Source organism: Setaria italica, chromosome VI, assembly GCF_000263155.2.
Source record: "Setaria italica strain Yugu1 chromosome VI, Setaria_italica_v2.0, whole genome shotgun sequence".
In the NCBI taxonomy this organism is placed as follows: Eukaryota; Viridiplantae; Streptophyta; class Magnoliopsida; order Poales; family Poaceae; genus Setaria; species Setaria italica.
In genome coordinates this window covers 8,445,608-8,459,854 of record NC_028455.1, presented here as the reverse complement: position 1 = coordinate 8,459,854, position 14,247 = coordinate 8,445,608, and the positions used below count along the sequence as shown (strand labels likewise).

At 40.4% G+C, this 14,247-nt stretch overlaps 1 protein-coding gene across 3 annotated transcripts; it reads left to right on the top strand.

Annotated features, from left to right (window-relative positions):
* Window positions 1–9,473: 9,473 nt before the first annotated feature.
* On the top strand, window positions 9,474–12,726 carry LOC111257605 (zinc finger MYM-type protein 1-like). Of its 3 annotated transcripts, XM_022827467.1 has the most exons (4): window positions 9,474–9,867; window positions 9,962–10,652; window positions 10,723–11,877; window positions 11,959–12,726. In XM_022827467.1, the coding sequence occupies exons 2-4, from the start codon at window positions 9,970–9,972 to the stop codon at window positions 12,584–12,586; spliced, it is 2,466 nt and encodes an 821-aa protein (XP_022683202.1). In that variant the 5' UTR covers window positions 9,474–9,867; window positions 9,962–9,969; the 3' UTR covers window positions 12,587–12,726. The 3 variants fall into 3 exon arrangements, with proteins under 3 accessions (XP_022683202.1, XP_022683204.1, XP_022683203.1); XM_022827469.1 differs by lacking the exon at window positions 9,962–10,652; XM_022827468.1 differs by having other exon boundaries at window positions 9,474–10,652.
* The last annotated feature ends 1,521 nt before the right edge of the window (window positions 12,727–14,247 follow it).

Sequence of the window (14,247 nt, the reverse complement as noted above, 5' to 3'; positions counted from 1 at the left end):
AAATTCTTAGATAAACCTAAAAGACGCATAAATGTATTTTAAAAACTTTTGCACTTATAAAATACCACCAGCATGAATGCATGCACACACTTATTTGAACTAAATTAGTTAGTATGATGTTTGAGTTCAATTAGCTCGAAGGATTTCCAATTAAACCTAATAGTTTAATAAAGCCTTTATTAAATCCTAGAAAAATTCAGAAAGCTGCTAGATCAATTATGTGATGAATTTTAGGGTGTTACAAACCTACTCCCTTAATATGAATCCCCTCCTTAAGATTTGGATAGATTAGCAAAGAGCTGAGAAAATTCTGCCTTCAGTTCATCCTCTCTTTCCCAAGTTGCCTCATCCTCTACATGGTGATCCCTTGTACCTTGGACATCCTGATTACTTTACTCCTTGTAATCCTCTCTAGAGTATCCAAGATTTTGATGGGGTGTTTAGTATATGTGAGATCATCTTGCACATTCAACTCTTCCATAGGTAATTGTTCCTTTGGCACTCTAAGGCACTTCTTTAACTGAGAAATATGGAATACATCATGCACATCTGAGAGTCGAGCAGGTAACTCTAACCGATAAGCTACTTCTCCCATCCTTTCCAAAACTTTGAAAGGTCCAATAAAGCGGGGTGACAACTTCCCTTTAACTTTGAACCTGTGCATCCCTCTGATAGGTGACACTTTTAGATAGATATAATCACCTTCCTCAAAGGTCAACTGTCTCTTTCTAATATCATCATAACTCTTCTATTTGGATTGAGCTGTTCTCAGGTTCTCCCTAATAATCCGTACTTGCCTTTCAGCTTCTTGAAAATCTCTACCCCAAATAACTGACTCTCTCCTGTCTCACTCCAATATAGAGGGGTTCTGTACTTCCTCCCATACAAAGCCTCAAATGGTGCCATTTTGAGACTACCTTGGTATCTGTTGTTATAAGAGAACTCAACATAGGGCAAACTCTTATCCCAACTACCTCCATGTTTAAGAGCACATGCTCTCAACATATCCTCTAGGATCTAGTTAGTCCTCTCTGTCTGTCCATCTGTCTAGGGATGATAAGCTGAGCTAGAATTCAACTTTGTATCATGGACTCATCAAGCTTCTGCCAGAAATGAGATGTGAACTGAGTACCTCTATCTGACACTATCTTCTTGGGCACACCATGCAAACACACAATCCTTAACATATACAATTCTGCCAATCTAGCTCCAGAGTGAGTGGTCTTCACAGAAATAAAATGAGCTACTTTGGTCAACTTGTCCATAATTACCCATATAGAGTCATAACTAACTTGAGTACGAGGCAATCCCACTATGAAGTCCATGCTAATCTCTTCCCACTTCCATTCTGGCACCTTTAATGGTTGAAGTAATCCAGCAGGCCTCCTGATGTTTAGCTTTGACCCTCTAGCATATATCACACATGGCTACATGCTTAGCCAAATATCTCTTCAACCCATACCACCAATACTTCTCCTTGAGGTCTTGGTACACCTTGGTACTACCAGGATGGATATAGTAAGCAAAATCATGAGCTTCCTTTAAGATGGTGTCTCTGAGATTCTCCACATCAGGTACACAAATCCTCTTTCTGAACCATATAGTCCCTTGGTCATCCTCTGTGAACTCTGGGACCTTTCCTTCTTCCGTAAGTTCCTTGATCTCCTTTATCTTAGCATCCTCAATCTATCCTCTTTATATTTCCTATTCTAGGGTAGGTTCTAGTTCCATAATCATTCCTTCAGTGTGAGCAACTATTCCGAGGTTGATTTTCTCAAACTCCTTCGTCAATTCCTCAGGCATCTGGAATGCTAGAGTCATGTTGGCATGGCCCTTCCGACTCAAGGCATATGCAACCAAGTTTGTTTTACCAGGGTGATAGTGAATCTTCAGATCATAATCCTTGATCAGCTCCAACCAACAATGTTGCCTTAGATTAAGGTCCTTCTGAGTGAAGATGTATTTCAGATTCTGTGATCGATGTAGATCTGGCATTTGGTTCCAGAATATAATGCCTCCAAATCTTTAGAGCATGTACCACTACTGCTAACTCTAGATCATGAGTAGTATAATTCTGCTCATGTTTTCTCAACTACCTGGATGCATAGGCTATAACATGTCCCTCCTACATAAGAACACAACCTAAATCTTGTCAAGATGCATCACAATAAATATCAAAGCTCTTCTACAAATCAAGCATTACTAGCACTAGGGTTGTAGTCAATCTCTTCTTCAACTCTTCAAAGCTAGCTTGGCAAGCTTCTGTCCACCTGAATTCCTTTTCTTTCTCCAGTAGTGATGTGAGAGGCTTCACTATTTTGGAGAATCCCTCAATGAACCTGCGGTAGTATCCTACAAGTCCAAAAAACTCCTGACTTGTATAACTATCTGTGGTGGCATCCACTTAAGAACATCCCTAACTTTGCCTGGATCAATTGCAATTCCTACATTGGTGATGACATGACCAAGAAAAGAAACCTCATTCAGCTGAAAATCACACTTGCTAAACTTGCATACCGTTGATTCTCTCTGAGCTTCTGAAGTACTAGCATCAAATGTTCCTCATGCTCTTCTTCATTCTTGGAGTATATCAGAATATCATCAATGAACACCACAATGAATTTATCAAGATACTCCACAAATACCTTATTCATCAGATACATGAAGTAGGTAGGTGCATTAGCCAACCCAAAAGACATAACTGTGTACTCATAGAGCCCATTTCTAGTGGTAAAAGCGGTCTTGGGAATATCTGATGGCCTGATCTTCATCTGATGATAGCCAGAACGTAGATCTATCTTGGAGAATATTTTGGCTCCTCTTATCTGAACAAACAAATCTTCAATGCGAGGCAATGGATATTTGTTCTTGATGGTCACCTCATTGAGTGACCTATAGTCCACACACATCATTTGAGTACTATCCTTCTTCTCCACAAAGATAACCGGTGCTCCACACGGTGATGAACAAGGGCGAATGAACTCCTTATCCAACAAATCCCTTAACTGTTTCTTGAGCTCCTTCAATTCATCAACAGACATCATATATGGTCTCTTAGAAATAGGTGTAGTGCCCGGTATAAGGTCAATAACAAACTCAATGTCTTTATTAGGTGGCATGCCTAGCAAATCATTTGGAAAAATATTTGAAAACTCACACACCACTCTAATTTCTATTAAGGGAGTAACCTTCACCTGATTAACCACAGAATGTGTTGCTGATGGTAGTGTAGACACATACTCGATCCTTTCCCCTTGTGGGCTTGTAAGCAGCACTGATCCTTGAGCACATTGAACAACTCCATCAAAGGTGCTCAGCCACCCAATTCCAAGGGTTACATCAATGTCGGTTGATTCCAACACTACAAGGTCAGCTGGAAAGTCTAACCCATTTATGTTTATGTTAGCTCTTGGACATATGCGCTTCGCCTTCATCTCTTTCCCAATAGAATCAACCGACATGGGTCATCTCAAAGGGACTGTGACTAACCCTTTATTTGCAACATATTGTTTACTAACAAAAGCATGTGATACACCAGAATCAAAGAGAGCTATTGCTGGAGTAGAGTTAACTAGGAATATTCCAAGTACCACATTTGTAGCACTTCGAGCACTATCAATAGTCATATGGTTCATCTTGCCTTGCTCATAGTTTGACTGTATCCAATTTCCTAAAGTAGAAACTTGATTGACATTACTTAATAGCGATTGCACTGGGCCTTCTTCTACCTATTTTTACCAAGTAGATGTAGGAGCTTCTTTGGGCACTGTCCAATTAAATGACCTTCTTGCTTACAGCAGAAGTAAGCCTTCTTAGTTGGAGTTCTTGGTTCAGTCGGTATCATTTGGGAAGTCATTGGTATTGCCTGCTCAGGGGTTTGGAAAGTAGGATGGGGCTCCTAAAACTCGGGTGGTCCAAGAGGATCCTGCCCAGAGTTGCCATATTGATCCATTGGACAATCATGTGGCCAAGGCTGTTGAATAAGATGCGAGCGACTGTTGCTGCTAAATAGTATTTTGGAGTTGAACTTCCTCTTCTTCTCTTGTAGCTCGTGATGCTTATCCTCCACCAGGAGTGCCTTATCTACCAGCTGTTGGAAAGTGGGGAATGTATGTGCCACCAACTAATATTGAATAGGTCCATCTAAACCATCTAGGAAATGATTTTACTTCTTCTCATCAGTAGCGACCTCTTCTAGTGCATAACAGGATAACTGGATGAACTTATCTCGATACTCATTAACGAACATCCCTTCCTATTTAAGACTGAGAAACTCCTGCTTCTTAAGCTTAATGACACTAGCTGGAATGTGGTGCACTTTGAAGTTATTCTTGAACTCTAACCAGATGGTGGTAGATGGGTCTACATGGGCACCAGTATAGGAATCCCACCAATCTGCAGCAGGTCCTTCCAGTCTTCTTGTAGCATATAGAACCTTCTCCCTATCATTACATTAGGTGATCTCTAGCTTCTTTTCTACACTTTTGAGCCAATCATTAGCTTGAAGGGGATCTATTGAGTGTGAGTAGGTAGGAGGTTGATGGCTCATGAACTCCATGTGCTTGTCCCTAGACTGCACAGGTGGTGGTGGTGACGACTGGTTCACTTGAGCTTGCAAATTGGCTACAGTGTTGGCCAGGTTCTTCAATAGCTCAGTCTGGGCGGCGAAGAACTGCTCCATCCCTTCTGGTGGCACCTGGTTCTACTAAGGATCAAGGTTGGAGTTGCCACTTCTCTAACGGGGCTGTGCAAGCTGATCAACTCCAGATCTGGACCAGGTGTTCACCATCTGATCATTAGAATTATGAGACTCGGATAGTTGTAGATATAGATAAATCAAGAAGATAGGATGATATGAATCCCAGATTATGACAGATTATATTTGTCTTACTAAATTAGATGTGACTGTCAAACAAGATATCCAAAAATAGCAAACCTTTTCCAGAACATAGATTAAAAAAATTTGAAACTAACTCAACTGGAATCACCTCAACAAGATATCTGGAACTCGAGATATTAAATAAACAATATGATTGTGTCAGGCAGTAATGATAGATTCTGAATATTCCATTAATATGCAGGTTTCTCTCTATCAAAAAATCCAAAAACTATGAAACCTTGCTAGAAATTAGCCTACTAAATTCTTGATCTAACCCAACTGGATTCATATCATTCGAAGTTTTGTAGCTCCAGATATAACTCAAATAGTACAGCTATGTCAGATGGTGATGAGAACAGATTTGAACATCACAAGATTTATAGGATGGATAAAGAAAGATAGATAAACTATTACTTGAGAATTAACAAAAAGAACCAGATTATACCCCCAAACTAATTAACTAGCTATATTGATTCAATTTTCTTAGTTGCGGTCATCACTCCACAACTAGGCACAGTCATTACAAAGATCCAAATCACACATTTAACACGGAAGCAAACACTCCTAAACAAAATCTAAAGCAACAATTCGACCTTCACAATGACTCAAACTAAACGTTTAACTTTACCAAGGGGAAGACCTATCCTATAGAATATAGGTGGTAGCACTAGGAAAGCCACCTTAAAAGCACTACTCCTGGTTAGAACCATCTATGGGTGGAGGAAGTAGAAGGTCAGAACAACTTTAAGAACCTCAAAGCAAGATAAGATATGATAGAATGAGTAGAGAATAAATAGTGACAAGGTTAAGTGAGTACAAATAGCAACAAGGAGAAGGTAAATAATCAATGAGTAAGAATATATAACAAAACAAGAGCAAGGATAATTAGAACAAGGTAGAATAAGCATAGTAATCCTTAAACAAAGACTGTTGCTAACTAGGCTCACGTCCTACAATCAACATAGCTCTGGTACTATTTCTGTCACACCCGGTTTTAGTGGAAAAACTGAGTGCATCTTATATGTGTAATAGGATCAAAATTTCACACATATAATAGACTTCAAGTGAATAACCACAACCACATCATAACGAAAGAGAGTATTAAAGTAATTATTAAAACTCAGAGTGACTCAAAAGTCTCAGCAGAAGAATAAATGAACGTTTAACTAGGAAACGTAAACAAAATCTCCAACTCCACAAGCAGCTGACTAGGGGACTCGCCTAGAACTCCTCAAAATCTTCAGTAAACTCCTCAAAATTCTCTGGATCTGAGCAGCAATTCAGGTGTTGTAGATGCAATATATAAAACACAAGCGTGAGCACATGCCGTACTCAGCAAGAGAAAAGAATATATGACATGCAAGGTTTTAAATGGTGCAAGGCTAACAAGGTTAACTACAATTAGGACTTTTAGTTGGTCAAGTTTTATTTAGCAGCTAATTACTAGCAAATGTAAGTTTATAACATCCCACAACTAATATTGAACATCAATATACCAAAGGCACGAACATAAACAAAGAACAAAAGTTGTTTCATCTTCAAGTAACCTTGAGCACGGTTGTTATAACAATTTTTAGACACTCTGCAGAGGTTGTACAACTTTACCACAAGTCACGTAAAAGTTTAATAGAACTTTAGACCCAACAATGTTGTACAAAAGTAGGCACTTATCACACTACCGAGGTGTCATTGCATAGGGACGCTACGAGGCCTTTACAAAGACTTCCCCAGTGTGTTCCCGTGCATGAGGTTCCACGAGTCATGCCCCCTCGTATCACCAGTCTAGCACTAGAGTCCTCGAATTAGTTAGCCAAGACCAGAGCCATGTAGTTCTTGTGATTGTACTATTTTCCTTGGTGGTCGCTCCATGTTCCAATTAATAGATATGGTCTTGTAATTAATAAAACATACCGGAACATAGAGTAAATAATAAGTATAACCATGTTGTTTATTTACCAACCCAGTTGAGCAAACCAAGCATCATCTACCATCAAGTTTATTTAAACAACCCAGTTATAAGGTATGATCAAAAGAAACTAGGCATCATCCTTAATAGGAATCCATCATATTAATGCAAGCGATAAATAAATGTTGTGAACAATTGCATGTCATTTAGGTATAAATGGGAATGATCATGGACACTTTCCTTCCTCAAAGTCCTGCTGCTACTCAAAGTCTTCAAAGCCTTGATCTTCAGGAAACCCCTCGAATAGCGCGCTCTCTATGCACACAAGCACATGCAAAGAAAGCAATACATATAAAATATGATACAGTACACCAAACATCACTAACAGTACTGAAAAGTGGTACAAAACTAATCTACACATTAAGACGAACACCTGAGCAAAAGAATCACTCAAAACAGAGCTAAAACGCAAAAGATATCACTTACACAAGATAAGGGGCATTACTAGAAAAAAACTAAACTTCAAGGGTCGTCTATGCAAAAACTGAGGGCTTAAACATGTTAAAAACCTTAAAATGTACTAGATCTTAGAATTATGAGTTCTCTCAAGGTCTAAAACATAAAGCTGCCTTATCTTCTTCAACCTCCGGACATCAGAGCTCGAATGGCTGGCCGGGGAGACCTGCGGGCGGCGGCGGTCGGGCCAGGGTTGCGGGCGATGGCGGCAACGGCGGTTGGGCCTCAGCGGTGGTGGCAAGCAGACAGCGGCAGTCAGGTGCGCGGGACTCGAGGTGGCACCAACGTGGGCAGCGCAACAGGAGGCGGCGGTGTTCAGGAGCGGCACGGCGCGGGGCATGTGGGTGCGGGGTGAGAGCGGCTTGGGCAAAGACGCAAGGAAAACAGGTAAAAGGCTCGGGCCGGTGGAGCTTCAAGGTGCCTACCATGGGAGACGGTGAACAGGAGCAGAGAAAAAATGGAGTCGAAAAGGGGATTGCCAGCCATGGACCTCCAAATGCGTGCTAGAATGGCAAAACCGGACGAGGATGACGAGAGCAACGCGTTGGTGCACTCACCTTCAGCCTCTGAGGTCTTAAGGTTTCGCCGGATTTGGTCGTCGCAGTTTTCGCTGGAAAGCTTACCAGAGTTTAACAAGTGCATTCGACATCGAACTGTGGGAGCTAGGGTTGTTGTAACAAGATGGGGTTTTTATGGGATTGGAAAAAGAATGTCAAGATATTACTGCAAAGTATTTATAGGCCAGGTTAGACTCCGATTTTATTTTTCTCCTTTTTCTAATTTTGGGAATTAATTTCAGATTCGAAAACAATTCCAAAAAAATCCTAAAATCACAATTAAATCATGAAAACACCCCGAAAAGTTCTTAAACATTCCTGGAGACGGTTTGGGACACGAGGAACCCAAATAAAATACTTGGTGCCCCTGGAAAGACATATAGAACCATCCAAAAATTGGATTAAGCTCTAGGAACATGAGAATAAATTCTTTGAAAAACCTAAAAGACGCATAAACGCATTTTAAAAATATTTGTACTCATAAAACACCAGAATGCACCAACATGAATGCATGCACACACTTATTTAAACTAAATTACTTAGTATGATCTTTGAGTTCAATTAGCTTGAAGGATTTCCAATTAAAACCTAATAATTTAATGAAGCCTTAATTAAAACCTAGAAAAATTTAGAAAGTTGCTAGATCAATTATGATGAATTTTAGGGTGTTATAGTGTTCTCCCGAGATTACTCCACCTGACCGCGGGATCCCGACAAACCAAATATCTGCCGATCTAAATCATCGACTGTACTTCTTGTTAAAGCCAATGTTTACTTGAACCGATATACTTTTCATTGCAAAGAAAACCATGAATTAAACACTAGGTCATTCAAATATTCAAAACCTGTTTGAGGTAGAAAAGAATAACCAATTTCTCTACCAGACTCCATGTTCCAATCTTAATAATAGTTTGCTTCAAATTGTATTGCCATCTCAATATTTTTGATGAGGTGGCTCTAAAATAATAAGGATGGAGAAGAAAGGGATTTCATTTAGCAAAACTACCTAGACACCGTTTCTAACACAAATATTGCCTTGCTTATGTGTTGTCTATGAAACAACAGAAATGAAACAATATATTGGAGGAAGGACTGTTTCAATCATCAATTAAACGCATTCTTACACATGTGGCACTCATTGCCCAATAGGGGTTTCATTTTTTGTTAAAGAGTTTCATATCGGTGGCACATTAGTACCGGGTGGGGCAACCAACCGGTACTAATATGTACGTTTTAGTACGGTTGGTGCCCCCAACCGGTACTAAAGGGGGTCACGGGGCGGCTCTGGGGGACTAGCCGTTAGGTCCGGTACTAATGCTCACATTAGTACCGGGTCCAATTCCAACCGGTACTGATGCAGTAGAAGAAAGATCCATTCTCTAGTAGTGTGAGATAGCAAAGAAATAATGAACAGAGCAAAACTATGTGGGAACCATTTCTACAACTAATACGTATACTTTTCAGTTATTAAATAACGACAAACAGTTTCGGCGATTATCTCGACCAATGTGCCTAATAAAGATGACTAATGACAACATCTATAGTTAGTGCAAGCGAAACTCCGCACCATTTAGTTTAGTCTTAACGAAATGGCGTACTCAGTGGCGGAGGGAGGGGGGGGCAGGGGGGGGCCTGGCACCCCCTGACCCTGTCGGGCACCACCCATCAGGAGTGGACCTGGCACCCCCTGTGGCCTGGCCGGTTGGTCAAATATCAACTTCAATCTATCACGGTGGCAGTCACGAGGAGTTGGAGTTGGAGTTGGAAGCGGCATGGGCCTGGCTCCTGGCCGCCTGGGCACTGGCCCAATTAATAAATACACCTTTATTCCTGCCGCCAGACGCAGACGCCAATACCGAGTCGTCCAGTCGCTCCTCCGTTTGTTCTGTTCCTTCTCCTGCCGCCGCCGCCGCCAGTCAAAAAAAAGACGAGGAATCAATCCAAGGATTCAAGGATGAGGCCAGCCATGCGCTGATGCGTAGCAGGCAGCAGCGTCTCCTGGATTTGTGGTTCGTTTGCGCAGCTTGTTTTCTCTTATCTTTATTTTTCTAGGTTATAAATCTTAGGTATTTTTTATTTATGTGTTTCATGATGCACGTACAGTCGTACAGATGATTAATATGAAGAAGAGAAAGACTATCAATAGTTTTTTTAAGCCGATTGGCTCAAGTGCTCCTGATCTAGAAGGGGAAACTCATAATGATCATGTACAAAATTCTAATAATCAGAGTAATGTTGCTGCTACCACTGAACCAATCGAAGCCGAGGTTGCCGAGCATCCACCAGTTATTGCTACTAGATTTGAGAGAGACCCTGGTAAACGTGTTCAGATATTGGAATTGTCAGCGGATCAACAAGATGAAGCTCGAAGATTTTATATTTCAGAGGGTCCATATCAACCTGTGTTGGCAGAGTACCCACTTAGTGAATTAGCTCATCGTCGTCGATTTCAGAGTAACTGGTTCAAGCAATTTACTTGGCTAGAATATTCACCTCATACAAACCGTGCTTACTGTCTGCCATGTTTTTTATTTTCTAAGAAGCCAATTGGGAAAGTTGGATCAGATACATTCATAGTAAAGGGGTTTCAGAATTGGAAGAAAGTTAATTGCGGAAATGAATGTTCTTTTCTAAAACATATGGGAGATGCCGGCTCAGCCCACAATTATTCTGTTCGGTGTTTTAATAATCTTAAGAACACAATGGCTCAAATTGACAATGTGATTGTTAAACAAAAAGAGATAATGGTTGCAAAAGGAAGACGAAGGCTTGCGACTACGATTGATTGCATTAGGTAATAAGATCAAATTCTCATGTCTTTGTGCAGTATTTAAATTTAACTTGCTTTCTTTATGTACTTATAGGTGGTTGACATTCCAAGGTTGTCCCTTTAGAGGCCATGATGAATCTCCAGAGTCAATAAATAGAGGTAACTTTATTGAAATGGTCAAGCTTTTGGCTTCCTATAACACGGAGGTTAATGAGGTTGTTTTGGAAAATGCTCCCAAAAATGCAAAATACACTTCACCTGATGTCCAAAAGGAAATTCTAAGCATACTTGCTCGAAAAGTGCAGAAATCAATTAGAGAAGAAATTGGCAATAGCAAATTTTGCATAATGGTTGATGAAGCTCGAGATGAGTCCAAAAAAGAGCAAATGGCGATAGTCCTCCGATTTGTCAACAAGGAAGGCCTTATAAAGGAGCGTTTCCTTGATCTGATCCATGTTAGTGATACTACAGCTTTGACACTTAAAGAGTCAATTTGTGCTGTCCTCTCAGCTAATGGCCTAAGCATACAAGATATAAGAGGTCAAGGTTACGATGGGGCCAGTAACATGAGAGGGGAGTGGAACGGATTGAAAGCTCTAATTCTCAATGAGTGCCCATATGCATATTATATTCATTGCATGGCTCATCAGCTTCAGTTGGCCCTCGTAGCAGCATCAAGGGAGGTACATGAGGTACACAATTTTTTTCAGCATGCAAATTTCATCATAAATGTTGTTAGTACTTCTCCTAAGCGCAACGATGAGTTGCTAGCAAAACAAGCAGAGGAAATTGCCCATGAAATTGAATTGGGAGAGCTTGACACAGGACGAGGGGCAAATCAGATTTCCTCCCTACAAAGGCCAGGGGACACTAGATGGAGTTCCCACTATAGGTCTATTCTAAGCTTAAAGAAGATGTTTGGTGCCACAGTTTCAGTCCTACGCAACATTGCTAATGATCGTTCAGTTTCAAAGTATTCTCGGGGAGATGCCAGTGGTGCCTTACGAATCATTGTCACATTTGATTTTGTGTTTATTCTACTCCTAATGGAAAAGATTATGAAGATCACTGATGTATTGTGCCAGACACTCCAAAAGAAGAGCATTGATATCTTAAATGCGGTGGATTCTGTTTCTACCACAAAAGTGTTGCTTGGTGAGTTGCGAGATAATGGTTGGGAACCTCTTCTTGAGGAGGTCAAATTATTTTGTGGAAAGCACGAAATTGATATTCCGGATCTGAGTAAGAAGTATGTTTTTCCCCCCAAATTATTTATTCTTTTGTTAAATTGCACTTGTTCATCAATCAATCCATATCTTCCCATTTGTAGGTATGTTGATGTGACAAAATCTCGAAACAAGAACGACAACACCACAGCCTTTCACCATTACAAAGTAGATGTGTTTAATGTTGCAATTGATCAACAGCTAGCAGAGTTAGAAGATCGATTCAGTTCTCAAGCGACAGAGCTTTTGTCCCTTTGTGCTTCTTTGGATCCTAGGCTGGACACATTCAACATAGACAATATATGCACTCTGGTAGAAAAATATTATCCTGCTGATTTCTCAAGTCAAGAAAGAGCTCAATTAGAGTGTCAGCTGCCACATTTTCAAATTGATGTATGCAACAGTCCAGAACTAAAGGAATTATCAACACTTGCTGATCTAACAAGTGGACTATTTAAAACAGGAAAATATTCATCTTATCCTATGGTGGACAGGTTATTAAGATTAGTATTAACTCTTCCAGTATCAACTGCAACCACCGAAAGATGCTTTTCAGCTATGAAACTTGCGAAGACACGTCTCAGATGTACAATGGGAGATGGATTTCTGCGAGATTGTTTGGTAATTTATATTGAGAAGGAATTGGCTGCATCAATCAGTACTGATGATATTATTACAGCATATGATCTTGCTGCTAGTCGAAGAGCTAAATTTAAATTGATAGATATGTAATTTTATTTTGGTTAAGACTTATAAAACATACTATTATTATATCATTATATGTGACTAAAATCAGCTCACGTGGCTATCGGTTCTACATTGCTTTGTTCATTGCCCCCCCTTACTTCAAATCCTGGCTCCGCCCCTGGGCGTACTATATGTTTGTCTAAGAAAGAAAATGCTCATAACTACTAAAATGCACGGTTCATACAGAAAACAAATTCATTTGGGCACCAAGATTTAACACACCGTGGATATTCCTACCTACCGTGGTAACAAGCATTGCTTTGTATGCGAGAGAGCCGCGCGCAAGCTTCCTTTTGTGTACATTGGTCTTTGTTTCATGATGTGAACTTTAATATCCGAAAGATAGTGAAGGGTGACTCCAAATTGAACTGAATATGTAGCACTACGGAATCGGAGGCAATCAGGCAATGTGGGTACGACGACACATCAAATGCTATTTTGGCTATCTTTAAATTTCTAGCGTTGCTTTAAGTGTCCACTAGTATTTTAATATTCCTTTAACATAAACGCTAGGTCTAGGTAAATAATGTTTTATATAAAAAGATTGTAGACGAAAGAGAGATCCATACAGGCGCACACAGCACGGCTAAAAGAGCTGCTCATTAACCTTTTGTTATCATCAAAACCAATACTAGGGAATAGGAGGTATCGGGAGAGGTATAGAGACAGATTGTTGATGACATACGTGTATCGGAGGCATCATGCATGAGAGGCATGGAGAAGTCGGGAACGAACTACCCAGGAGCTTCCACTTCTCCGAGCATCCATTGCCGTTCTCACATCTAAATTGCAGTAGTTGCTCCAAGCTTGTCTTAGCTGGCTCCGAACTGATGATGGCTTTGAGCCATCAACTCCATGGCTTACGAGTAAATTGACTTTGGCTTAGTAATAAGCAGTCTGCAGTGAGAAGTCATCATTAATTAGTACTACTTAAATATTGACATGCTAATAATTAATCACACTTAGAGAAAACATCCAGGAGAGAAAGTAGAAGACTAATCACGCAGGGAACCTGTGGAAGACTAAGTAGTAAATCGTGCTAAAAAGCCCCTATTCTTGCTTGAAGAACACTTGTTCCAAATTATTATAATCATTATATAAGTTTAAAAAACAGTACTGAGAATTGAGAAATAGTAGCTTGAACCTCTAACATATTCAAAGAAATATAGTCACTATCAACACGAGTTACATATTTCACTTTGTCAAAAAAAAATTCTTAAATGCAGGCAAATCGAGAACTAGATAAACTTGGTTCACTAGTAGAGATTTGGGCTTTAGTCCCGGTTGGTAGGGTGCAAATATCCCGAAAATCCATCCGGGAAAAACCAACCGGGACAAAAGGGGATCTTTTATCCCGGGTCACTCAACCGGGACAAAAGGCCCCCTTTTATCCCGGTTGGCGCTGCAAAAAAAAAATTCCCGAGCTCCCAGGAGGCCCCCCACACGCGCAAGTCACAAGTCACGCGATTTTTCACGTGAAATATGCGCGTGCGCGGTTCATGGGATTCGAACCCACAACCTCCAGCCTCGCGCGTAGCTTCCTTGCCAACCCACCTACACACCACATCTGACTATGTAGGGGATGCTATCCTTTTGTATTAACTCGTGGGGACCCTTTTATCCCGGTTGGAAACACCAACCGGGAT

Coding starts and splice junctions, on each gene's coding strand:
- LOC111257605 (XM_022827467.1), top strand. CDS start 9,970: ATGATTAATATGAAGAAGAGAAAGACTATCAATAGTTTTTTTAAGCCG. Junction 10,653..10,722: donor ACTACGATTGATTGCATTAG/GTAATAAGATCA, acceptor ATGTACTTATAG/GTGGTTGACATTCCAAGGTT. Junction 11,878..11,958: donor ATTCCGGATCTGAGTAAGAA/GTATGTTTTTCC, acceptor TCCCATTTGTAG/GTATGTTGATGTGACAAAAT.